The sequence below is a fragment of the Sapajus apella genome, unplaced genomic scaffold (genome assembly GCF_009761245.1).
Source record: "Sapajus apella isolate SASKATOON/1434 unplaced genomic scaffold, GSC_monkey_1.0 scaffold58, whole genome shotgun sequence".
Taxonomy (NCBI): Eukaryota; Metazoa; Chordata; class Mammalia; order Primates; family Cebidae; genus Sapajus; species Sapajus apella.
Window position 1 is genome coordinate 1,894,626 of NW_022436998.1, and position 27,925 is coordinate 1,922,550.

Consider the following 27,925-nt stretch of genomic DNA (forward strand, 5'->3'; position numbering starts at 1 on the left):
TGTAAGTCTACCTTCCTTTCCTCCTCCTCCTCCCTCCACGTTTTTCTCGCTCTCTTTCATTCATATATGAAGAACTGTGACCTCTGACTATATAGGAGTAAATGGCATCATGTTTTCAACTTACTCTCAAATATTAACTCTAGGGGAATCTGGGTGAAAGGTAATGGGAATTCTTTGGACAATTCTTGTAGTGTTTCTGTAATTTTGAAATTATGTCAATATAAAAACTTAACAGCAAAGTTTATTTGAAAGCCAGTTTGGAACATAGCTTTTCTCTTATATACAAGCATGTAAACTTGGCTGTATTCCCGAGATAGCTGACAAAGGCCCATTTAACACACAATGTAGCTGAAATACTGTGCCCTCCCATGGGGATTAAATAGGAAGAAAGCAAAATGGTTTTAACAGTGATTCAATCAGAAGGTAAAACACTGAAATTGAGTAACAAATTTTAATTCATCTTTACTCGGGTGGAAAAATGATTGCACAGTTTAATATTCAACTGCCATTGTGGAAAACAGGGAGAAAAAAACAACAGCTGATGGGTTGAGGAAAGAATGCTTGATAAAGAAGAAACAAGTGCTTGGGTGTACCTGGAGAGAAAGGGAGGAGAGTTTTAAGGAAGGTTTTGTTTGATTTGGTTTAATCCGAAGAAATCTGAGCATATTTATACACTGAGAGGATGGCGCTAGGGTTGAGTTAATAGTTGAAATAATATCAGAGAGAAACAAATGGGATCTTAGGCAGTTTTTTTAAATTTTATATACAATTAAATTTTTTTAAATAATAAAACTGGAGGACCAATATATAGTTAACTTTTATGTTTTCCAAGTGAAGACTTTAAACACACACGAATGCAAACACACACACGCACACACACGTACACATGACTATCCACTATTATCATAATTTCATAAAGGGTAAACACTAATACAGAAAAGGCAAAATGTAAACATTTACTAGATTTAGCATGGCATTCTTATTTCATTGAGGATGGTTTTAGAGACTCTAGCTTTTTAAGTTGGTCTTGGCAGAGCATCTATAAGCAGCTGTGTCAACACCGGTAACCTGTGCAAAACCTACTGGAGGGGGATGTTCTCAAGTACACACTTCGGATGGTTGTACATCCCCATCTCCTCCATTGTGTCATTGGTTCTTCTGAGGGCTCACCTGCCCTCATCTCTGTGGGTGATCCAGGTCAGCCCTGACCTGGCTCTAGGTTCCAGTTCCTCCTCCTCCCAAGGGCAACCGTACAAGTGGAACTGAGGCACCCACCTCCACTAGCTTTACTGAAATTGTGTTTATCTCCAAGTTTTTGAATACTTTTTATCACCAATTCTTCCCTTTCTTAATTTTCAAACTCACTTATCTCTTTCTGGTTAGTGGAGCTTCATTTGTGTTTTCGCCTTGCTCATCACCTTACCATTGCCTCTTGCAGAATTTTTTGGCTGGAGAAATGTATTAGCACTTGTTTCCGCTTCTCTAATTCATGTTAGATGCCTCTTACCTTTACAGGGAACAGTTGGTTTGGCTACGCACCTTACTGGTGAGTTTAGTGCCATTCCCTTGAGCTTTGTTTATGGCCTTTCTTGATCCACAACCTTTGGGTAAAGTCCAAGGCAATTCATCTCGTATCTGTAAATGAAAACCATGAGATCAATTAGAAAGTGTTTGCTTTGGGTCAAACAGACCTGTGTGTGTAGTGTGTTTTGTCCTCTGTCCTTCTTTAGCAATGTGATTTCACACAAGTTTCTTAAACTCGCTGTTATCTTTCTCATTTGTAACATACAGAAAACAAGAATCTCAAAAGGCTTTTCCAGGGATCAAATGAGAGAAATATATAAGGAGCTTTGACATGTGCTGGCATATGGCAGGGCTCAAGAAATCATGCCTGCTGTTATAAGCCTCCTTTATTCCTAGTACTTTTTAGAACTTTGTTGTCAAACATTCTAACTGCTAGTGTCACTGAAACACCAGGGATTCGATCTAGGTCCTGTTGCTTGCTGCACAGAAAGCCAATGACTGAGACAACGAGTGCTGCCAAGGAAGAAGGCTTTAATTGGGGGCTGCACCCGAGGAGATGAGGGTACAGTCTCAAATCCATCTCTCTGACTGATTAAAATTTCGGGTTTATATAGCAGGGAAGGCATGATACTATGTATGAGAAAACAGGAACATGAGGCATAAGGAAGCAATCATGATGAATGAGGGGCCTGGTGTTTCATTGTGTGGATGCAATGATGTAGTTTCAGTTCTTTGATACTTCTTGAGAGGCCTGGGGATCCTTTCCTGAGGAAGGAACTCAGATAAAAACAAGGGACAATTTCTATGTTTACCCAAAAACAACTGTGTATGGGACTAAGTCAGTTTTACTAGCTAGTGGAGGTGGGTGCCACATGTTCCATGAAGGAACCAAAGCCCAGAGTCAGGTCAGGGCTTACCTGAACCACCTACTGAGATGAGGGGAAACGAACTCTCGGAAGAGCCAATGTCATCATGGAGATGTGGATATACAACCATCTGAAACTACTTATAACTTTAAGTTTCAAGCTTTAAGAGTAGAAGGGCCATCGATGATAGACGGGATAGGGAAAATGTGGCATATATACACCATGGAATATTATGCAGCCATCAAAAACGATGAGTTTGTGTCCTTTGTAGGGACATGGATGAATCTGGAAACCATCATTCTCAGCAAACTGACAGAAGAGCAGAAGATCAAACACCGCATGTTCTCACTCATAGGTGGGTGTTGAACAATGAGAACACATGGACACAGAGAGGGGAGCACTACACACTGGGGTCAGTAGGGGGGAAATAGGGGAGGGACGGTGGAGGGTGGGGAGCTGGGGAGAGATAGCAAGGGGAGAGATGCCAGATGTAGGTGATGGGGAGGAAGGCAGCAAATCACACTGCCATGTGTGTACCTATGCAACAATCTTGCATGTTCTTCACATGTACCCCAAAACCTAAAATGCAATAAAATAAAGAAATGGGGAAAAAAAAAAAGAGTAGAAGGGCCAATTTCTATGTTTATCCAAAAACAACTGTCTATGGGACTACTAGGTCATTTCACTAGCCACATGTAGCCACTGAGCACCTGAAATGTGGCTGGTCTCAGTGGAGATGTGCAGTAACTATAAAACACACATTACACTTTGAGGCTTGGTATGATGGAAAGAATGTATCTCACTAATAAGTTTTTATATTGATAACATGTTGAAACAGTAATATTTTGGATCTATTGGGTTAAATAAAATACATTATTAAAATCAATTTCATTTGTCTTTTTACACTATTTAATACGGCTTCTAGAAAAGTAAAAATTACCTGTGTAGCCTGCATTGTAATTCTACTGGACAGTATCATTTTAAAATCCTGATTTTTGTCTATGAAATAGGTTGACATGTTGATGTATGGGATCTTTCTTCAGAGATCACACCTGGATATGACCCCATTGTCCACCTGACATCCTGCAGAGGATGGCATGTTGTCTTGACCACTTCTCTGGCCTTAAGCATCTGCTTTGTACTGTTTCTTGCTTTTCTCATGCACTTAGAAGATTAAAGATCTTAATAAGATAGACATGTCATCTGAAAAAGGTTGGCCAGATATCCCATCATATCCCCAAGAGTCAAGTTATGAAGAGATGGGGAATCTATTGTTAGCATATAGGTGGCAAATATTGGGTATTAATTAAAGTTAATAATTAATCATTGCATTTGGGTACAAGTAACAGAAACACTTTTTTTTTTTTTTTTTTTTTTTTTTTTCCTGAGACAGACTCTGGCTCTGTCACCCAGGCCGGAGTGCAGTAGTGCCATCTCTGCTCACTGCAACCTCTACCTCCTGAGTTCAAGTGATTCTCCTTGCCTCAACCTCCTGAGCAGCTGGGACTACAAGGCATGAGCCACCATGACTGGCTAATTTTTTGTATTTTTAGTAGAGACTGGGTTTTGCCATGTTGCCCAGGCTGGTCTTGAACTCCTGAGCTCAAGCAATCAGCCTGCCTTGGCCTCCCAAAATGCTAGGATAAAGGTATGAGCCACTGTGCCCTGCCCAGGAACAAATTCTAACTTAATCACAAGTAGGGAATTAACTGGAAGGATATTGGGAATCTCACAGACTTGATGGAAGAGCCGTACAACTGAGCATCAGGAGGGACAGGACCCAGTCTGTTTACAGGATTTCTATAGCAAGCACCCAAGGTCCTTCTCTCTGGACACTGCCATTGGACAGCTCAAGGGTGCACCTTCTGCGCTTGAGACCCTGCTCATGATTCAAATTACACAGAGAGATAAACCTGACTTCGCTGAGCTCAGGTCGTGGGTCTGCCCACTTCCTAGGCCACTGTGGGTACGATACAGATTGCCAGCTCCACCAAAACAATAGGGACGTAGGTTTCAGCAGTTCCCCAAAGGAAGGGGGTTATGGCAGAAACAATGCTTTAGGTTCACCAAATTCTGTTGCTATCATTCTTTTCCTCTTGTTGAGCGCAGAGAACACCCTTATTTCCTACCCTACTTTTCAGTTAGGTTAAAGTCAATGGGATTTGGGTAGAAACAATGTTCTCCCTCAAGACTGTTGATGTAAAATCTTGGTAAGTATGGAGTATAAGAAGTCAGGATCATCAGATGGAAGGAGTCTGGAGCCTAATCACCACTTAAAGGAGAGATGCTACAGATACCTTGCAACTGATATCAGACTGTGCAGGAATCAAGATATAAAACTTTATTTTTTAAGACTGAGATTTGGGGAGTTGTCTGTTATAACAGCCAGCACAATTACTCTGACTAATACAGGGATATTACTTCAGAAGAAAGGGGATAAGGGAAGCTGGGTATACATTCCACCTCTCTGGAAAGGGCAACAATAACCAAAAATATAGAGTCTTATTTGTGAAGCAATACCAATTTTATTAATACACAATGGGAAATTTAACAGTTTAGGGAGTCAGGTACTCAATCTTTTGATTAATTAATTCTGTTCTGCACTTATGGTATATGAGATGCCAAATTATAGTCACATGGTTACTTGATAATACAAATACCCAAAGAACAAGAGTGCTGTTCAGGGACATGAGGACTTGACTGTGTACTCATTGGGCCATGTTTCTTAAAATGAAGTTCAAGAGTCCCTCAAACCAGAGGTACACAAAGCCCAGGATAAATATGACACGTCTGCCTAGGGTACCAAAAACTTGGGAATAAAAAGCTAAATAACTGAATTGGTAATTTTAAAAAAAATTTACACTAAAACATACAGATATATTAATAATTAGGATGCAAAAAATTGCATGGATTTTTTTTTTTTTTTAAAGCATGAATCCTCCAAGAAGATTTGAGCTTGAAGTGGGCAGCCTTAGGCTTAGGGTGAGGAGTAGAATAGTGGACTCAGGAGCACAGGCTTGGAGTTGGACAGACCAGGGTTTTGAGAACAAGACTCTGACACTTATTAGCTATGTGACCTTCGACATGTCACATAACTTGTCCAAGCTCTATAACTTCATCAATATGATGAAAATAAACAGGCTTGTCGCAGGGACTCAAGGAGCCAGACCACAAAACTAGTTAGGACAGACAACTGAAGGACACAGTAAAGGCTGGTGGTTAGTGTAGTTGTGATGGTAGCTATGCCTCCAGACTCTTCTCGGCTATTAGGGGTGCTTTGGGGAGAAAAGCTGGGAACCCACCATCTTGGTGTATCTCATCTCTATAATAGGAATAGGCCTGCCACAGTCACTGTCCTTTCCTTTCTCCTGAGGCTGGCCACCTTTCTTCTGATTGGTACATTGTGCCCGTGGAAACAGCCTGGGGAAGGGAAAGTATAGCTGAACGTGGCTGGCCCAGGGTTCACTTCTGTATATTCGGATGACTGTGTATAGCTCCATTCTTTCCTGCTTGGAGACCATAGGAAGCCAGCTCATGCCTAGGTTCTTGCTGTAGCCCATGCACTGATTATATAGTGCATCGATGTCATGTTTGCTTCCAATTATGACCAATGTGAGGGCTTGACAATATCTGGTGTTTCCTTACATTGGCTAGGATTGATTATGGCTACTGCCCAACAAATGCTGGTTAGTAGATTGGAAGAAATAAAACTAAAATATATGCATGTTGTCATCACCTTCTATTCTTTTACATCTAGCTTTTGCTCTATGAGGAGAAGGAAGTAGGAGAACATATGTATCCCTAAATCCCGAAGGCAAAAAACAATCCTTTCAACCACCACAGTGACAAATGCTACAGTGACTCCCTGTCCTGCAGTCTGCTACCCTCAAGTATGGAGGCAGCATGAAGTATTGGAAAGGGCAAGGTCTTTGGAATCAGGCAGACCTCGTGCCCAGCCTCATCATTTACTAGTGAGGGAACTAGAATTTAGCACATAGGTAACCCAATTCAACCTCTTTGAACTTCAGTTCCCAATCTATCTCCCAGGGTTAGTGAGGGAATGAGACAAAGATTAAAAAGCTCTTGGCCAGGATGAGGTTTATTCAATAAATGTTAGTGTCCTTTCCAAGTAAAAATTGTTTTGGTGCCATAGAAAGGCTGACATCTGAATTGGGGCAAGACAATGCTTTCTGGGATCTTGGAGGATATAGTCCTATTAAAAAGCTGAACTTCAGTTTTATCTTTTGTATTCTCTTCAGTCATGGAGCATGTGTGAGTTTAAGTATGGTCTGCACACTCTATGAGGCAAAAAAGGAAGTCAGTAAGGTGAGTCAGGGTGAAAGCCCAGACTAAAGCAGGAAACATCTCTCTACGCATGTGTGTATGTATATATCACGTAATGTATATATGTATCTCCCTTTTATTCCTTTTCTTTCTCTTTTCCAGCAAGTCACCTTTTTTTGTTCCACCAATTTTATTTTTATTTTTTTGACTATGTTATTTACCCACATGGTTCAAAATTCAAAAGATGTAAAAGGGGATTCAGTGGAAAGTCTCCTCTCCTCTCACTCTTCAGCTGCCAAGGCAACTGATGTTAACTGTTTCTTGCATCTGTTTACTCCCTGTTTATACAAATGAGCACATACTCAACCATGATATGAATTTCACTTTTTCACTTAACAATTTTGAACATTATTCCACATCCATATATGGAAAGTTTCCTTGCTCTTCTTAAATTTATTTTTAATTGCATTATATTTTATTTTGGGTCTATACCATGACTTATTTAACCAGTACCCTACTGAGGGACATTCAGGCTAGTTCCATTTTTCTTGCTATTACAAATCTGGCTGCAGTAGTCTTTTTTTTTTTTTTTTGAGATGGAGTTTTCCTCTTTCTACCCAGGCTGGAGTGCAATGGTGCGATCTCGGCTCACTGCAACCTCCGCCTCCTGGGTTCAGGCAATTCTCCTGCCTCAGCCTCCTGAGTAGCTGGGATTACAGGCGCGCACAACCATGCCCGGCTAATTTTTGTATTTTTAGTAGAGACGGGGTTTCACCATGTTGACCAGGATGGTCTCGATCTCTTTACCTTGTGATCCACCCACCTCGGCCTCCCAAAGTGCTGGGATTATAGGCGTGAGCCACCGCGCCCAGCCAAATAATCTTGTACGTATCATTTTGCACATAAAGTAAATCTGACAGATGGTGCCAAATTGCCCTTCCTAGAAGTTGTACCAATGCACATGTTGCAAAGTACCAAAGACTTCTGACTTTTCTAAAATGCACATACAAAGGAACTAAAACACACAAACAGGAAGTGTGTTAGTCTGTTGTATCCTGCTCTGTCACCCAGGCTGGAGTGCAGTGGTGTGATCATAGCTCACTGCAGCCTTAAACTCCTGGACTCAAGTGATCTGCCCACCTTGGCTTCCCAAAATGCTGGGATTACAGGTGTGAGCCACTATGCTACCTTTGAAAGATAATGTAATTGTATGTTAATATAAATAACATTTTAATAAAAAATGACTATTTTCCAAAAAAAAAAAAAAAAAAAGAGTGAGAAGAGTGGCCCTGCCTTATATTTTTGCAAATCTAGTTTGATAGATAATAGCTGGATTCTCCTATCTGCTTCTGCATTCAAGCTGTTGCAATTTCATGTCTTATAGCCTCTGGAAAGCTCCACTCTATACCTATGAGAGAATGATGTGAAACAGGCTAATAATGTTCTTAGTATTGTTATTAAAATTGTTTTGACATCGCAAACACTTTGAAAGGGTCCTGAGGACTTTCAGAAGTATCCAATCCACACTCTGAAAATAGTTGGCTTAGATCAACTTTATTATATTTTATTCTTCTTATCCCCTACATATTTAATTTTTGCCAATTTTATCTGTTACAGGCTGAGAAAAGCCCATGAAAATGTCACACCTTTTGTTTATTTTTGTTACTTTCAGGTGCTTTGCTTTATGTAATTGTGACTATATATAATTTGGTACATACATATCCAAGACAGTTATATCATTTATATTTTATTTTTTAGTGGCTTAAAATAGTAATCACTGGTTTCTTTTTTCTCACAAATCTGCAATTTGAGTAGTGCTCAGGAGGTGGGGGGAAGGCTTGTCTCTGCTCCACACAGAATCAGCTGGGGCAGCTCACCTGAGGGTTAGAGGATCCATTCCCAGTGTGAACACTCACATGGCTGGCAGGCTGGTGCTGGCTGTCAGCTGGCAGTGCAGATGGGGCCAAGTGTTGGGACCTCAGTTTCTCCTTACTTGGGTCTCTCCACATGGGCTTCTCCTCGTGGCCCAGGCTTCCTCACAGCAATGTGGCTGGGTTCCCAGGGGGAGCATCAGAAGAGAGAACATGTTAGTCCATTCTGAATTATGCTATTGCTTTGAATTCAATTCTAATATTATTGAGCTAGCACCTGCTATAATCATAGAAAAAATAAAATATAGTTGTATTATTAGTTTCTCTCTTTCTGGTATGTTCTTGGCACAAACAGCCTAATCTTAAATCATGGCCAAGTACACTTGGAACAGCTGTAAGAATGGCCAGGTTCTTATAGCGTCAGACACAGACCTACTGGTTAGTAATGCACTCCTCCGGCCAGGCCTTTGTGTCTACTTCTGCTGCATCAGGGAGTGCCAGACCTGGCATGGTACTTTCGTGCTCACCATTCAACTGAACACATTTCCTCCTGCTGAAGTCTACTTCTGCTCAACCATGTTTTTATACTTTCCTGACCCCACCCTGGTAACTAATCATGAATCTAGGTTACTTCCTTTGCTTCATCAGGCTTACTGGTATCAATCTCACATGGTTTCTAGAATCACATAAGTTTACTAGAAGAGGCCCAGGCTCTTATCTCCAGTAGTGACATTTCCTGAGCCCAGTGGAACCTTTTCCTGTGTACTGGGCATCTCTGGTACATTTCCTGCCCTCCCTTACCCTCTTGTATACCAGGTATGTCTTCTTCTTACCCTCTTGCTATAAAGCCCACCCCTCAATTTCCAGGAGATGGGAAGTGCCAAGGTTCATGGGCTGTGAATTGGTCTTCCAGGCCCAGCTCCAAATTTAATGTTCAAATAGGCTAAAATGTAGATCTATCTTTGTGGATCACAGAGCCGCTGATAAGTTATCTTGTAGAATTCTAGGTGGATATGGTACCTATATTAGATCTAATGTAAGGCACCAAAGGGGGCATAAAACAGCATGCTTAGGGTAGTGTCCAGGATTCTTATATCCAACCTTTACCCATACAACCAAATTCTAATGCCCATTATTGATCATGGATCCATTCAGACCTAGATCAGAGACAAGGACATCTGGCTCTCTTTCCACTAGAATGCCCTCAAGAGACTAATTATGCTTACTGGGTGCATTAAATAAGAGGCTAAAAGAACCATGCTGAGTACATAGGTGCATGAGAAACACACAAGAATCAGGCCCATTCCCCAGGTCAGAGCCAAGCATAGTACCCCTAGAAGATCAGAACTAGGGCCAGAACTGGAAAGGTGACAACACCTACGCATGAAAGGACTGGTGATCCTTGACAGCCCGGCATGCGAAGATCAGCTAGGAAGTGAAAGCTGTCCAACAGCACAATTCTGTGCTAGCAGGAGGGGGCCAAATGGAGTTTGCATTCTGATAGTCATGTTTATTGTTCCTGGTAAGGCTGCTCAGGAGTAAGGACTCTGGTATAAGCCTCATTTTGAAGAGATGAGTGACTACTCAATTATACAGTCTTAGCCAGTTCAATACTTAATGTTTTCATCCTTCTTAATGGTCTACAAGCCCTTCTATGGTACTCATTTTTAGAGGGACTGGGCAAGGAAGGACAACAGGCTCAGGTATATTAGGTGATTTGCCCAGCTGGAAAGTGATAAAACCACACTAGATCTTCAGATCCTAATCCAATGCTTTACCCACTCTTCCTAGGTGGGTTACGTGGGTAGGAGAAGCTAGAGTCCAGAAGAAACAAAAGCCCAAGCTGAGCCATTGGAGGCTAACAGGTCTTAGAGGGTAAATAAGAAAAGGTAGGCACAGAAGGGAAATGCAGAAGAAGGCCTCTATTGGCAAACATGGGAGCTAGTGGTTAAGACCTATTTGAGTATCGAATTTGTGTTAGGATGCGGGAATCAGGTCAGAGAAGTGGGAATAGGGCCAGATGAATAATTTGATGTGATATGGTGTGTAATAAGGCATCACTGTGGTTTCATGAGAACCAGAGTAACAGTGAAAGCAGGCCTTTAGGAATATTAAGCTGGCACTACGACAGGAATCAGAGTGGAAGAAAGAGTCTAGAAGCAGGTAACCAGCATACTGATGTGGTAATTTAGGTGTAAGGTGGTAAGTGTTGGACTAAGATGATAGCAGTGGAAATGGTGAGGAAAGAATGAATCCACAAAACAATACGAAGAAAGACTCTTCAGGATTTAGTAACAGATTAGCTATGGGAACAGTAAGTACAGAGTTCAAAGCTACATTAAGCTCCCAGGATCTAGAAGAATGAAGGTCTCACTGGCACAGATTAATGCCTTTATTTTGGAGAGATAAACAGATTAAACCGTTCATCTGACCCTCTTGACAGTACAACAGAGTCAGATAAACAGTTTAAACCTTGAGATTACATCCCAGCTGAATAGCTAGAGGTCAATCTCTTACAGAGAATAAATTTTGAAGCACAGGGTTGAAAGGGAAATAAGTTATATTAGATATCTGCTATAATCATAACAACCAACATATAGCTTTCTTTCATATTATTTTATTAGTACTTATAGAATAAAAACAATTTATGAAAATATTTTCCTTTTCAAGATATAGAAACTACACTCTGCAAAGTATACACAACCATAGTTGTTACAATACATATCCTTGTATATACCTTGGACACTGCGTTTAAGAAACATACCCCGTAAGAGCTAGAAGAAACATCTTCTCTAACCTCAGTCATATAGTTTGACATTCAAGTACTTAAACCACATTGTTGAAATAAAACATGTCTCTAGTGGATGGGCCTAAAGGGATTTAACTTTCTAGATACCATTGGTTCTTTCATTGTGCAAGGTAAAGAACTGGGAGAGGGTTCCCTGAGAGTTAATTCACCTTAGGTGACTCAAGTAGTGGTTTACTGTCCATACTTTATCATGCAACTAAGAGAGGAAGGCCGTGGAAATTCAATTTGGGCAGGTCTCCTCCTTATCATCCTTATCTAAGGAGCACGACCCCTATGTGATGATTTCTGAGACCTCTGAGTTTTATCTAAACTCCTCCTGATTCTATAATTATCTAAGATATTTGCAGAATGATGTTTCTGCAAATATCTAATTCCAATACCATAAATTAGGTGGAATAGAGATGACTCACCTACATAGACTTCATTTAGGATCTGTAAGGTGTCAAGGCAATTGATAAAATCAGCAAGCCAAAAATTCCCCCATTGGAACTATTGGAAAAGATTTTCTCACCAAGGCATAAATCTCAGAAGCCAAGTTCCTCTTTGCTTTGGAAAAATTATGAGAGGATAGGAAAGAGCCTATAACCTTTCAACTATGCAGGCTTAAGATAATGACAGATGCTTCATCTGACACAATAAAAGCTGAAGGCTATTGCAACCTCACCAATAAAGGGCTCATTACAACAAAGAATCATTTACGTGTACTCCCTAAGTCCTGATTAACCTCCCAAGCTTTTCTAGATATTAAATTCTCTCTAACTGCAAAGTGTTGGTCTGATGAAGTTCCAGATGTAAAATGTGCTGTCTGAATTCATGACGTTAGTATCACCGTGCAGCATCATGGTATGGCACTGACATTTAACATCATACTGATATACTAGAATTTATAGTGATTTTATTTCTATGTAGAAAACTATGAAAGTCAATCAAACATGGATTCACAGGTCTTTACATTTAACATATAACATAAAGCATTACATATAATTTCATAACTATAAAAATAAGTTTAATAGCATTACCATACTTTAAAAAATTACTTTAAAAACATATACTCCAAAGTCTTCTATTTCATTTAGAGAATAAGAGAGGTATCTATTAGGGTGAGCCATATGAAACTATGGTTTTTGTAAGTTAAAATAGTAAAATCTTGGCAATTCCATGTGGTTCAACCTAATAAGATCCTGAGAAAATTTTATTTGGCATCACACTATAAATCCAAGAGGAATATATAGAAAATCACATTTCTAGTGAAGAGAAAACACTTCAGGATGGAAATGTGCACACTGGTCATGCCAAAATTTCTTTTTGTGATTTAAAGATCTGAAATCTTGGAATGTTAAGAAAAATTTAGTGCAGTTTCAAAAAAACTGAAAACAATTAAAATTATAGAATGCTAGCTGCAGTTGCTAATGCCACAAAAACAGAAAACTACTAGCCAAATTTGGCAATTTAAGTGTTTTAGAGGTGACATAATAAATATTCCAGCATTAAAATGAAAAGGCACAAATATGAGTTAAAGTATGATAATCATTTATAAAATTCTTGAAAATAAGGCCAATTCATTTGTATTATTAACACCATTAAGTAGGCACCTATTCTAAGCTTCAACTTTGTCCTCCTAAATAGAATAAGGTTGCAAATTAATTATCAACATAATACTAATTATAGCAGCATTATCAATTGTCTAGAAGGCATAGTATATAAGGATTATGGTGGTAGAACCAAGTATCTTAGGCTCCACACTGCTAAAAGAATACCTAAAATAGCCTCCCCACCCATATCCCACCAGTACCAAAAACACATTTTAAAAATTACATGTCATATTACTAGTCATAAAATATTTTGGTTTTTCTTCAATGAGCTCTCCTCTAACTAACTTGACCCCAACAACAACAAAAACAAACCAAAACCAAAGCTACCAAAAAATTGTTAGACCAAACAGACTAGCTATTCTTAATTAAAGACATACTATATTCAAAAATGGTACTTTATGAAATTTATTCAATATAACCAATGAAGCAAATGCAGATTTTCCAGATGTATGTGCATGCTATATGTGAATTAGGTGACAGCGTACTTGAAAAAAATATGTAGTTTGGAAATGATGCTTCATTTGGAACTTTGGTACCATTTACGAATGGCCGCTCCAGCATTACTGGCTACTACGCAGAGAGCACCCCCCACTGTCCACCATGTTGGCAAATTATTAAAGAAAATAATCTGAAAGATAAAAGCAAACACTACATCCATTGTCCTCATTATTGCTACTGGCCCTGCTTTTTCTATTTGAAGTGCTTTCGTGAGATATACCTGACCCCCTAAACCAAAGAGCCCAATGAGTATGAGAAATAGCCTGTCCAACCCACAGTAAGGCAGACTCCACTCTCCTAATATAAAGAGGACGATGACGCTTTCAAAGAGGCCAAGTACTACATAATACCAAATGCTCAGAAAGTAGTCCACAGATTTTCCCATTTTTCTTAGGATAACTAGAGTCAATGCAGCAAATACGGCATTTCCAATTGCTGCGAACGTTCCCTTAAGGCGGACTGAATAGCTTTCTTCGATCCCCGAAGTGTCGGAACCAAACAAAAATGGTGGTCTCACGATAAGGATCACTCCAGTGATTGTGAACACGGTGAAAAGAGCATCCCAAGGGCTATATTTTTCCTTGAGAAATATCCAAGCAAATATGGACGTAAACACTGGACTGCTAAACGTGATAACTGTGCCATCGGCGAGGGACATTGTCTGCAAAGCATAGTATATAAGGATCATGGCGGTAGAACCAAGGACTCCTCTGAGAATGAGGAAAATTCGTTGACCTTTTGGGCCTATAAACCCAGTTCTGTAAATTCAAATGAAGAAATGCATATTAAATGAAATTAATATTTGTTTTTATATTACAATTTTTAATTAAACATTTTTAAAGTACTAAATATCCAAAAATAAGGGAATAAATTATAATATCCACAAATGATCATATATCTTTTAAAAATAGTATTTTCTAAGTACAATGACAGTCAAATGTTCACAGTAAAAGCAAAACCAGTGTGAGTGAATTACATAGTAAAATTAAAATTCAATTAATATATTTATCCCATGTATATGTATACATGTTTGCAAAAAGCACAAAAGGAAAATAAACTAAAAGTTAATCATGTTTATACCTTAATAAACTCATAGGTAATTTTCCCTCTTTATATTTATTTTCTCCAAATTTTCTATAAAGAAAATGTATCTTTTTTTTTTTTTTTTTTTTGAGACGGAGTTTCACTCATGTTACCCAGGCTGGAGTGCAATGGCGCGATCTCGGCTCACCGCAACCTCCGCCTCCTAGGTTCAGGCAATTCTCCTGCCTCAGCCCCCTGAGTAGCTGGGATTACAGGCACGCGCCAACATGCCCAGCTAATTTTTTGTATTTTTGGTAGAGATGGGGTTTCACCATGTTGACCAGGATGGTCTCGATCTCTTGACCTCGTGATCCACCCGCCTCGGCCTCCCAAAGTGCTGGGATTACAGGCTTGAGCCACCGCGCCAGGCCATGAAAATGTATCATTTTTATAAGAAATACAATGTCAAGATTTAGCTGCCCTGTGTAAGGAAACTTAGAAGCAACTAATGCTCATTCTCAATCTCATGAATTTTTCTATAAAACTTGAAACACTGCTAAAACGTATTTTAGTCATTGAATATGAGACAAGTTTTCATTGTTCTCATGAGGAAAGAGTCAAAGGCAGTAAAAAAGAATATGTAGTGTTTGGAAAAGTATGATTAGTGCTATTCAAATTCTTTTTCAGTAAATATTTACTAAGTACCCACTTTGTGTAAGTTCCTGGCTAGGTGCAACTTGCCGACTTGTGCCAGGGCCAGACTTCATTAGTTTATCATCTAGCCCTGACTTGACCACCCCGAGTATCTTAGAGTTAAAATGAAAGCATGGTCACATTTGGCCCATACTTTGAGAAGCAAAGAGTGTTTCATGATAATGAAACATAAAATGGGTCAAAACAGATTAGGGCCAAGGATTTTAACAACATTCTTCTAGTGTCCTTCCTCTGACAGTATCTTTATTTCAAAATAGGGGAGATGACTATGTTAGCATCAGTGTTCTGCTGCTACCCTTAGAAATTTCTAAAGTCCTAACATCATTTCTTTTTTCTTTTTTTTTTTTTGAGACGGAGTTTCGCTCTTGTTACCCAGGCTGGAGTGCAATGGCGCTATCTCGGCTCACCGCAACCTCCGCCTCCTGGATTCAGGCAATTCTCCCGCCTCAGCCTCCTGAGTAGCTGGGATTACAGGCACGCGCCACCATGCCCAGCTAATTTTTTGTAGTTTTAGTAGAGACGGGGTTTCACCGTGTTGACCAGGATGGTCTCGATCTCTTGACCTCGTGATCCACCCGCCTCGGCCTCCCAAAGTGCTGGGATTACAGGCGTGAGCCACCGCGCCCGGCACATTTCTTTTTTTGTTGTTTATTTTTTTTATTCCCCACCCCCCACACACACACAACATCATTTCTTAAAATAGTGTGACTTGTCCACAATGACAGGAATTTCTGGCAATAATAGAAGATTTTCACTTTTCCCAACAAATCCTCAGGATATAGAGTGAAACTATTCTAAGTGAATCTGCACCATGTTAGAGATATAAGGAGACTTTTTTGACAAGTGACTAAAGGTTTTAATTTGGGGTATAGACTTTTTTGCCCAAAGAGACAAAGAGCTAGGCAGACACCAAGGACCCAACTGGTCTCTCTCCAGGGTTCTAAATACAGTGGTGTGTGGAGGTTACAATGGTTGAAGGAGGCATAATTTTAACCCAGGGAGGGTGGGGAGTTCAATAGGGAAGAGGAGGAATTGGGTGAGGAGAGAACAGAGACACAGAATAGAGACAATTTTCATACACTGTACAATATACACAAGGCATTCCGCCCTATAATAAATCTTATTTGACCCTTGGAATCACCTTGTAGGGCAGAGGTCACACAGTATCATAGAGGAAACTGAATACAGAAGTAATCTTGCTCAGGGTTACCCCTATTACCTTTTGAGGAAGAGCTAAATATTATTACTACAATCTTCTATTTGCCCTGGTAAAAGGGCAGCCTGTTCTAAAGAAACTTCTGACACTAGGATACACTACTACTTCTTTTCATTTTTTTTTTTTTTTTTTTCTAAACAGTAGTTATGCCAAAGGAAAGAAGGGAGGGTGGTACAAGACAGGGGGAATTACACAAAGAAAGCTCTGTTTTCAAACGGGGAGGTGGTAAACAACAAAGTTTCTTTCTCCCCACTTTGTTGGGTATGTGGTATATGCTTGCGGTAGAATCTTCAGTGGGTGGTTGCTTATGACTTTTCATTAATCAGAGTCAAGGGGCATAGGAACTAGTAAGTGTATGACAGGGATAAAACAGATACTGTAGAGTAAGTATTAGAGGCAGGTGAAAAGATATATACACATTTATTAGTATCTTCTATTTTGTAGTTAAAAAAATACTTACTTTCTGTATATTAAGCAAGGGATAACAACTAGCATTTGGAACACACATCGAAATGCACTAATCTCTACAGCATGGACGTCTTGCACTTTTTTAACAAATAAAGAGCTCACTGAGAAAAGGAAGGCAGACAATAATGTGTAAAACAAGCCAAGTCCAGGACAGGGTGCTTTCTTCTTGGCTTCTGAAAAAGATTAAATTCTGGTTAGTCCTTGCTTCCAAGTGTACGTTTTATTATTTTTCACTTAAAAATTGAGAAAAATGGAACAGTGTCAAAGGTTAACAGGCTGTATTACTTCCTAAGCATATCATTTCTTTGGGCCTGTACCATTTTCCCCATCAATTATGAAGAACCATAGATGAGGACAACAATTTAAACCTGAATTTTTAAAATGCCGTTTTGCCCTATAAAATGGATTTCCTATGGCTCGCTGAAGAATCATTCCTCACTTACAAGTCAAGAAAGTAGAACGCTTGCCAAGATGGTGAGAGAAATCTTTAAGAAACACCTGTCAAGATGGCAAGTAAAAAAACCCTTCCAAATGATACCTTACGCCATTTTACTGGCAAACTTCGATTTATGAAGAAAGTGTTCTTTTCTGGAAAATGGGTTATAATTGAGTTATACCGTTATCTATTGATTATCTGACTTCCCCCCACAAGTCTATGAGCTCCTCCAGGGCTGGGATCTTGCTGTCTTGTTCGTGCCTGGCACATGGAAGACACTGGATAAACATTCAGTGAATGAAAGATGATGAGAGAACTTCAGGGAAGGAGTCAAGAGTCTAACACTATTGGCAACAGCATAATCTGGGAAGGTTCTCCATTTTGTTATTTTGAACTGTTAATAAATCTGTATTTAACTTTTCATGCTTCAGGGCACAAACTCCTCAAGGAAAGGGTGTGGGTTATCTAGCCCTCTGGATCCAAAGCACTTTGTACAGAACTGCCATCTAATCCCTACTCTTGGCTTAATCTGAAACAGGAAACCCGTGCTTTCTCCAGAGCATCAAGTATTCAGTCATTAATGACAACCTGTGTGAGCTTTAAACTTTTGTTTAGTCATTTCCTATGTCTGAGTTTCCTACACAGGAGTAGAACCTGCTTGCAGTCTTACTCCTCTGTCATTCAGAGGAGAGTAAAGGAAGCAGGGTGGACGCTAAAACCACACACTGCAGGATACCTTTCTTGAAATAAACACAAAAACAGCGTTGAGGATAAAAAGGAAACACAACTGGCCTGTTAAAAATGGACGCTTTGAATGAAGAGACTCCCCCAAACAGGCTTTGTGTGAGCAATATGGCTGTTTATTCACCTGAAGCAGGTGGGCTAAGGCTGAAAAGGGCATTAGTGAAGGGCAGTGGGATAGGAGTTGGTTTTATAGGTTTGGAGTAGGCAGTGGAAAGTTACAGAGTAAGATCAGTTACAGCGGTGGGGGTAGGGGCGAGGAGTATACATTACCATAAGTTCAGTTGCAATGACGGGTGGGATAAGAGTAATTAAGATGGTGGGGTAGGGTGAGGGGAAGCTTCTATCAGGCGAAGCTCGGCTGGGCTGGGAGATCAGGGATAATGGCAAATGCAGGTGGGGGTGGGGGTGGGGGTGATCAGCCGAGGCAGGCAGGACTTCAGAGGCAGGCAGGACTTTAGACTTTCTGGGCCCTGGCTTGCACGTGGAGGCCTGACATGGCCCTCATTGATTAAGAGCACAGTGGAACTGAAGGGCGAGTGGCTATGAACAATTTGTAGGAAAACTCATATTATTCCAATCTAGGACTTTACAATGTGATAGCTATAAAACAGCATTGTGTAATAATGTTTTTTAAAATGCCCTTCTCTGATAAATATAAATCCCAGGTAATACATTTACACATCCTCAGGTCAATTACATGACTTTGCAAATTGGGACCAAAGTATGCTGGTGCACAGGCTTTCCCAGGCATTCTACACCCTGGCCTTGTGTTCAAGAGCACTATTCTCATCAGGGGTCTCTACCTCTTCCTGTTCTAGGTGCACAGCTGAGGATACTGCTTTGGAACTAACAGTCGCCCTTCCCTTAAGATGCCAGAAACCTCATTCTGTTCTGTACATATTGCAGAAACAAACTGCACATACTCAGCCCATGAGAAGGAAACTTTAGAATACTTCCAAGAGAAGCACCACAAAATACATGCCTTGGCTGTGGTCAGCCTTGGGGCTTGGCCTCTGAAATTTCAGAATTCAGGTCCAAATAAGACAGTTTTTCTTAAAAGAAATTCAACCCATACATAGAACCTCCACCCTCAAACAGAACAGAAGAAGATCAAGAACAGAAAACATCTCCCTGCTCTGTTTCAAGTATCTTCTCCAATATAAACTTGTTAATTTTTCCCCAGGAATATTTTAACTTAAAATTAAATATTTTAACTCTTTAAAGATGTAATTTCATACCCTTGGCCCTAGTGACCTTTTCCCTTAAAACACATATACACATATTTTCTTGTCTATAAACACTTAAGGCTCATGTTTTCCCACTGGGAAGGGGCAGAGATTAGAAGGCCTTGCTGCATTTGATGATTCGTTAATGAGGGTGAGGACTGGTTCCACTCAGACAAACTTCAGTCTCTTAGTAAATCATTCCAAACCTGTCGATAGAGATGAGCAAGGCTAGCATAATTGAAAGAGGCATTCGTTTATGTTCCATGTCCACATCTCACTGAAAGCTTATCTAATAATTTGGTAACTCAAATTACTTAAATTAAGTAATTGGCCATGGTATGATTTCCTCACTTAGAAGAAAACTGAAAAGTTGCTCAGCTTCTCTATCCTCTCCTTTAAGCTGGTGATTCACAATCCTGGTTGAGAATTAGAATCACCTGAGTAACACTTAAAAATTTAATTCTCTGCTGCGGTGGCTCATACCTGTAATCCTAGCACCTTGGGAAGCCAAGGTGGGAGGATCTCTTGAGCCCAGGAGTTTGAGACCAGCCTGAGCAACATAGGGAGACCCCTTCATCAATGCAAAAAGTATTTTTAAGTTAGTCTGGTGTGGTGGTATGCGCCTGTGGTCCGAGCTACTCAGAAGGCTTAGACGGGAAGATCCAGTAAGCCTGGGAGGTCGAGGCTGCAGTGAGCTGTGATCACACCACTGCACTCCAACCTGGGTGGCAGAATAAGACCCTATCTTCAAAAAAATTAATTCCCAAGCCCCATCTCACACCTACTGAAATAGAATCTCTGTAACTCTAAAAGTCTCCACTGGTTTGAGAACCACTGCTACACTAGATCACTAACTCCTTCCAGGAGGATGTGAGGCACAGGCCTAAGGCAACTACTTCTCCTTGCTTCAGTCTGACTCACACTGTCCCTGAGGAAAGTAAGGAGATGTCTTGGGACAGCTCTATGCTATCTGTTAAGATTATCCAAGAATGTAAGACATATGGGTAACAGTTCCAACCAGAACTTGAAAAAAGCTTTGTTGAGAAAAGCAGTTACAACAAGAGGTGTCACAAAGTTCAATGGTAATAGTAGTTTAAAGTGTTTTTATGGCAACTTTCTTTCCAAGAGATTACCCTGTCACCTTACAATAACTAAGTCTTATTGGTAGCAACTTTCTTTGAAGTTAAACACCCCACAAGATTCTTAGATGCACTCACATAAGTTTCTCATCTTGCCATGAGCTGCGTGAGTGTAGAGAACTGCTCTTCCATTCACAAAAAAGGGAAACTTGAAGAGTTTGCATGGACTGATTCAGCATTCCACCAGAAGGACATTCAGCCAGAGAGTGATAGGTGAGAAACTGACCTTTTCAAAGGCTGCTTATCTGTTCAATTCAGCTTGGCACAATCCCGGCTCTAGAGGCACCAGCCCGTTTATAAATGTTCACAAGTCTGATCATTTCGCTTTGCATTTAGGACAGAAATGGAGCAAGAATAGTCTTCCTAGAGTTTGTCTAACTTGGGGAAGGTGCAAAAGGGAGGGGGGAAAAGCGGAGTGAGAGGAGAGTAACAGAAATCCAGCGTCAGACTCAGGGGAGATGACCCAGAGGCAAAGTGGTGCAGGCCGTGTAACTGTCCTAAAAGGAGATCTGCCTATTTTCTTCTTGCAGGAAGCTGCTTCTGGTAGATGGTCGACTTCTAAGAGGGATGTGCTTGAGGCAGCACTTGTGGCCACTAGAAAGGACCCTCGGGCGGTATATGGTAAGCTGGGATCCTAAGCCTGATGCTCCCTGGACTCATCTCACCCCCACATTCCAGATCTTGGAGGAGACAAAACAAACGAAAATCCCAAAGCCTTCCTGGGCCTCACTTTCCTTATGTGTCGAAGTAGGGGGACTGTACATAAAGGGTTCTTCACGAGGGGTCCTCGGCTTTGGGGACGAGGTTGTGAGCTCCTTAACAAGATACGCCTTGTTCTGCAACATTTGCTAAAAAGTCTTTGTATCCCTAAAGGTTAAAAACTAGTGGTCCCATTTATCTCTGCCTTTCCACGATTCTAAAATTCTAGGACGAACATTTTTTCTAGAGTCAACGCTTTTCAACTTCCTTTTCGGAGAGCACCCTTAACCACCGGGATCACTTTTCAGGTTCAGCTTCTTCCCAACCTCACCCCACCGCAGGATGGCCTTTCTCGCTGACCCCCTACCTACGACCTCGGAGAGGGCACGTCAAACTGCAATCTGACTCCCCAGCACTGCCCCGACGATAATTACAGGAGCAGCCTGGTTATCCCAAAAGGATTGCAAACAATCGGAAAGTTTCTCCCGTCTTGGCGCCGGCGGAGGCGCCGGGAATTCCGCTTTGCAGCCCCCCAGCTGACAGCTCGAGGGTTTTCCCGAGCCCTGGGCAGGGTAGGGACGGAGGCGCGGTGGGCCCTGCGCCCGGGTTGCGGGGACCCCAATCCGCCCGCGCCCGCTCGGGGCCCCAGAGCGAGACCCACGCCGGGTCCACACCGAGCACTCACCCGGCTCCGCGCGCGAGCAACACGGCGAGGAACGGCAGAGCCAGCATCTGCCGCGGTCTGGCGCCCCCGCTGCCTCGGCGGCCGCCGCCTCCTCACTGACGCCCTGGAGTGCATCGTCCGTCAGCGGCAGCCCAGGCTCCTCCAGCTCCGCGGCCCCGGCGCTGTCCTGGGGCTGCATCTCGCTGCACGCGCTCTACCAGCCGCCGGCGAGCCGTCTGGCGCCAGCAGCAGCGCCCGGGCTGCGGGCTCTTCCGGCGAGCGATGGCGCCCGTGCGCATGCGCGCACGGCCCTCCCGCACCCTCCCCCAGGGGACCGAGCGCGTCCTCCGCTGGCCGCTTAACCTGGAGAGACCCGCCGCCTCCCTCACAGGGCTGCGGCGCCTACAGCTGGCCCTGAGGCGGCCATCCCTCTGCTGTGGTCAGGCTAGACGGCCCAGCTGCTTGGAGCCATTCTTGGCAAGTCGCACTGAACCGGTCTGTCAGGGCACAGACAAGGAAGGTCCCTGGGTTCCCAGCCCCGGCGCCCGCGTGTCCTGTGGCCACCTTTTCAGGAGGTTCAAAGAGTGGGCGTTTATTTATTGGTGTAGCCACGCATTCAGCACCTCTGGGATACCCTGAAGATTTTACAAAGCACTCTGCTTATCTTTAAATGGTCAAGGTCGCCCGCCCACGTGTTGTCTCTTTGCCACGTACCAAGGAAGGTAGAATTTTGCTGGTTATTTTTAAGAATGAATTAGTGTGTAACCATAGGAAAATATATCTATAAGACTAACGAGAATCTATTTATATTTTCTTTGCATTCTTTGCAAGAGTAGCCATACATTATTGATCTTTGGTTTTATTTTCTTTTTTTAAATGGAGACATCTAATTTGGCCAGATGTAAGATTCAAGTAATCTGATTAGACCCGGTAAAAGATATGTCATTTGGCCCCTGGGATTCACTAACAGCCCCTTTTTGCTTCATTAATAATTCTTTCATCTCTTTGCTTCCTTTATGTGTGGAAGGACAGCCTCTGTGCAAGGATGAACATATCTAAACTTCTAAGTCCAATGCCAAGCAGATCTCCAGACAAGAGAGTGAAGTTTGCTTTTACTCAGACATTTGCACATAGTGATCCACAGCTGAAACAGTATTAGACTTAAAGTCAGGAATCCTAGGTTCTGGCCCTGACTGTGTGACCTTAATCACCACTCTACCCCTCGTAACCTTGATTACCTCCTTTATTTAATAGAGATCAAGTGTTTCCCTTCCTGCTTCGCAGACTAGTTATGTAAATAAAATGCAATTATGTGGGCAAAATCATATCACCTGGAAAACACTATGCTAGAAAATCAATCTGTATTTTAAACTAGGGTAAGCATATAATTTATCCTCCAAAGTGGAACTTTTTTTTAAGAGTAAAAGGAGCTCTTCTAAAAATTATACCGGGCAATAGGCAAACTGATACAAATGGTCACCTGAATTCTAACTTGATTAACACATACTTTTGCTTTGTCTTAAAGGAGAATTTAAGGCTGGGCATGGTGGCTTAGCAGTTTGGAAGGCCGAGGTGGAAGGATTGCTTCAGCTCAGCAGTTTGAGACTACCCTGGGCAATATAGACTATGTCTCTAACAGAAAAACACAATAATAATTTTAAAATAATTGAAGGCTACTTAAATATGCAACAGGTTTGTCGTTGTTTTAGATAGGGAAAATTCAGGTGAGGGCAGTAGATCATGATTACAAAGCAAGAACCAGGAAGCTTCTCCAAACATCTGGAAAGTCAAGTGCAGTTTTGCAATTGCATTCTAAGATTTAGATGTGGAAAGGGTTTGAAGAGTCCCCCTCCCCCTCATCTTTAAATGGTGAAGACTGTGGCTAGGAAGTGAGGTAAGGAAGAAAGAAGTGTAATGATTTGAGAAGGAAGTACCCTGACTGCTCCACGTTCGACACTATCCTAAAAATGGGAGAAGGAAAGAAAATGGATACTCCATCATTGTGGACCAGGGTGACTAAAGGTGGTAAGATGATCTTGTATGTGCAGTTTGTTCCCTTGAACTTCCTTCCCCTCCACTGCTGACCTTCATATATAAATGGTACCAGTTGTATTCATTCTCCCATTTAGCTGAGAGCCATGCAGACGTAAAAGGCAACCGATGAGAAAAGTGCGGACCAGGCTGGGTGTGGTGGCTTATGCCTGTAATTCCAGCACTTGGTAGGCCAAGGCAGGCAGGTCACTTGAGGTCAGGAGTTTGAGACCAGCCTGGCCAACATGACAAAACCCCATCTCTACTAAAAATACAAAAATCCTCCCTTGAGGATTGATATTTCAGGACTTTGGTGATGATAATGATATTGAGCTACTGAGAGGTAGATCTTCTCCATAGTGTGCAGGATAGAGCAGAAATCCTGACTATGGAGGAAACTAGTTCAGAGCCTATTGCAGTGGCCTAGATGAGATTCTGACCCCAGGTAGAGAAGGCAAGGAGGAAAGATGGATTTTGAGGTGGCTAGGAGATGGAATGTGCAGAACTCATTGACTAAATGTGAAAGAGCATTGTTTCTGTATGCAAAATTGTGCAGTGTTCCAGCAGACACTCCTCTGTTTCCGAGGTGATTCAATCTTCCAGTGAGAGCAGGAGCTCTCACCGTGATACCTGGTAGCCACAGTGAGGATGGCTCTCCCATAGCTCTGGTGTCAAGAAGGAAGAGGGAAAATGAAAGTGGAGAAGAGACAAGTTTTACCTGTCCCTGCTAAGCACTGAAAGTCCAAGATCCTCACCATCCCCATGGCAGCAGGTAGAGACTTCCAGGTACTTCCAGGAGGAACCAGACTTCTGATTTCCACTGCTCTTTGCATGTCAGGGATGTTCCTAGGTGAGACATTTGTAAGTCAGGAACTATCTTTCTAGTATGTCACCTGATTCATAACATATCGGTAACTTGGTACTGATTTGAAGGACTGCTTTCTTTTTTTTTTTTTTTTTCCAAAAAATTCATGGATTCCTATCTTTTTGTTTTTGTTTTTCTTTATACAAAAATTAACTCCAGAGGATTCTTACCTTTTAAACTAATGTACCTTATGATATGACCTGGGAAACGACAGTTTGTTCCAAACAGCCCTAATGTTTTATTTTGGGAAAAATTTGTACTGTGGAACATAAGGTCATATTTCTAGGTAATCTTGGTAGTAAATGAAAGAGGGGAGCAGCAAAAGAGAGATCATGTGGGATAAATGTAGTATAGAACACTGGAGAGGCAAAATAAACTATTCAAATAAGTAGGAGCTGAGTCTGAAAATATTAACAGAAAAAAATGCCAGGAATGGCTCCTCCAAAAATTAGACATGGTTACTATATGATCCAGCAATTCTACTTCTGGGTATATATTGCCAGATGAATTGAAAGCACGAAACTGAACAGATACTTGTACATTCATTTTCCCAGTAGTATTATTCACAACTGCCAAAAGCTGGAAACAAATCCAATGTCCGTCGGTGGACGACCAGGTAAGCAAAATGTGGTAGAAAGCATACAATGGAATATTATTCAGTCTTAAGAAATGAAATTCTGACATGCTACAACATGGATGAACCTAGAAGACATTAGGCTGAGTAAATAAACCACACATAAAAGACAAATTGTATTATTCCATTTATTAGCAGGGCCTAGCATAGTCAAATTCATGAGACAGAAAGTAGAATAATGGTTCCCAGGGGCTAGGATGACGAAGGAATGGGAGTTAGTGTTTAATGGGAATGGTGTTTCAGTTTGTGATGGTGAAAGAGATCTGTGGATGGATTGTGGTGATGGTTATACAGCAGTGTGAATGCATTTAATGCCACTGAGTTGTACGTTTAAAATGGTTCAAATGGTAAATTTTATGTGTATTTTGTTAAAATTTTTAAGGGGTTAAAAAAATGCCAGGGAAAACCCTTCTAAGAGTTTGAACTTTAATCTCTGCAGACAGTTTAAAGCCCTTATTAGATTTTTGAAGTTTCTTTGAAGTCCTGTGTTCCATCTTTAAAAAGATATGACAATTTTCCATTCTGGTCCCTAATATATTTATCTTTATCTTCATATCATTTTTTTAGGTAACACATTCAGCTAGTGTTGTTTGAGTGCCCACACTGGACCTCTTACAGTTCTTAGGAGTGGTGGAGTGGCAAGCAAAAGAGACAAGCCTCAGGACCTCATGGGGATGGGGTAGGGGGATGATGGAGAAATGAAAAAATGATGCTAGCATTACTTAGTATCCTGAAAAATCCATGCGCCAGGGGAGTGGCACTCGTTTAGCTCCAGGCTCTCTCTTCTCTCCCGTTGGACAGATTGGGCCAGGAGTCAGAATGCTCCCTTTCAAGGGAGCCCTGACAATGTGACCAGGACATTCTCCAGTTCTTCCTTGCTTTCCTACTCTCTGATCTGTTCCCATGTTACAAAAGGCAGCTTCTGTAAAAATGATTTCTGACACCCCAGGGAACTTGTATCTTTCTTTGAGAACTTTCTGTTTATAAATTCTCTGCAAGTGAGGGTGCCTCAGGTTTGGACTTGGCCCTGAATGTTGCTACAAAATTCACTTTAACTCCAGATTTGTCATGACTTGGGATTTGGATTCCACTCAACTCTCATTTTGATAATTACCGTTTATGAAAGAATCAAAATGTGCCAAGCACTATTGAGCTCATCAGTTCATTTAATACTCAGGAGAACTTTATCTGGCAGTTTTGCTTAATAGTTAAAAGCAAGGCTCTGGAGTCAGAATGCCCAGGGTCCAGTTCTGGCTGTACCACTTACCAGCCTTGTGACCTGAGACACATGACAGCCCGTTGCTCTGAGCCTCTGTTTTTCACACCTATAAAGTAGAATAATAATAATATCTAGCTGTTGCTGAGAGGATAAAATAAGATAATACTTGTAGAGTACTTGACAGTAAGTACCCTCTTTTAAAAAGTATGCATTTTAAGAGATCGAGACCATCCTGGTCAACAGGGTGAAACCCCATCTCTACTAAAACTACAAAAAATTAGCTGGGCATGGTGGCGTGTGCCTGTAATCCCAGCTACACAGGAGGCTGAAGTAGGAGAATTGCCTGAACCCAGGAGGCGGAGGTTGCAGTGAGCCGAGATCGCGCCATTGCACTCCAGCCTGGGTAACAAGAGAGAAACTCCGTCTCAAAAAAAAAAAAAAAAAAAGTATGCATTTTATCATCCTCATTTTATAGATGAGAAAATTGAGACTTAGAGATGTTAAACAAGTTGCCCAAAGTCACACTGATAGTGAGGGCATAGGCAGGATTGAAACCCAAGATCATCGGACACCTAGGTGGGTGGTCCTGACAACTCTGCTCTACTGTTCATCCAGAGAGCTGAATTGCCAGGATTGCGGGTTTCTGAGAGGACCTCATTAGAGCATAGTTTCTTTCTCAATGTTCTGGTTTAAACCCTGAGACCATTGCAATGGCAATACTCAATGACGACCTTCCACACTACAGTGGTGCTGTGTGATGTGTGATGTGCACTAGGCTTATAGTGTCTCTCCAGCATCTTAACTTTCCTAGAGTAAATGCTATGAAATAAAGAAGAAAGGCAGTTTTTATAATGATATTAACAGAAGCCAACCTCTGTCCTAATCTGCTATAAGAGCAGTCACACTCCAGGGTCTACAGCTCTGAGCTCTCTCTAACTCATTTCTATTGTCTGAAGTATGAGTCTCAGCTGGGTCCCACAGGGGATGGAGGCTATTCATAGGCAATTTTCAAGGTGAATAACTACATATAACTCAGACCTAATGTTCGTCCCTTCCTGAATCATCTGCATGCCTCAGGCACTCTGCTATACTTCCTCTGCTCCTTCTTGCTGCCTGCTCCATTTCTCTGTACACATTACTGGATGTTCCTCCAACTCTTGATTCTGTCAAACGAAAAGGGCAAACATTAATTTCTAATATGAGACCTCAAAGAGGAAGAAGGCTTAAGCCAAGTGTCAGTGAGTAGGAATTCCAATACCAAACTACAAAGCATTCTAGTCCCCTACTTCTGTGGTAGTAAGGATAGAAAGCACCCAAGAAGTTCCACTTACATACAAAGCCACGTATATTTGCTTTGTATATTTGTATATTAGCTGGGACTACAGGTACATGCCACCACACCT

At 41.4% G+C, this 27,925-nt stretch overlaps 1 protein-coding gene across 1 annotated transcript; it reads right to left on the bottom strand.

The window, feature by feature from the left end:
• Window positions 1–437: 437 nt before the first annotated feature.
• Window positions 438–22,037, bottom strand: SLC35G1 (solute carrier family 35 member G1). Its single transcript, XM_032245492.1, has 4 exons — window positions 21,795–22,037; window positions 16,858–17,038; window positions 8,552–14,202; window positions 438–1,635 (listed from the first exon to the last, which is right to left on the bottom strand). Exons 1-3 carry the CDS (start codon window positions 21,970–21,972, stop codon window positions 13,464–13,466), a joined length of 1,098 nt encoding a protein of 365 aa, XP_032101383.1. The 5' UTR covers window positions 21,973–22,037; the 3' UTR covers window positions 438–1,635; window positions 8,552–13,463.
• Between the last annotated feature and the right edge of the window lie 5,888 nt (window positions 22,038–27,925).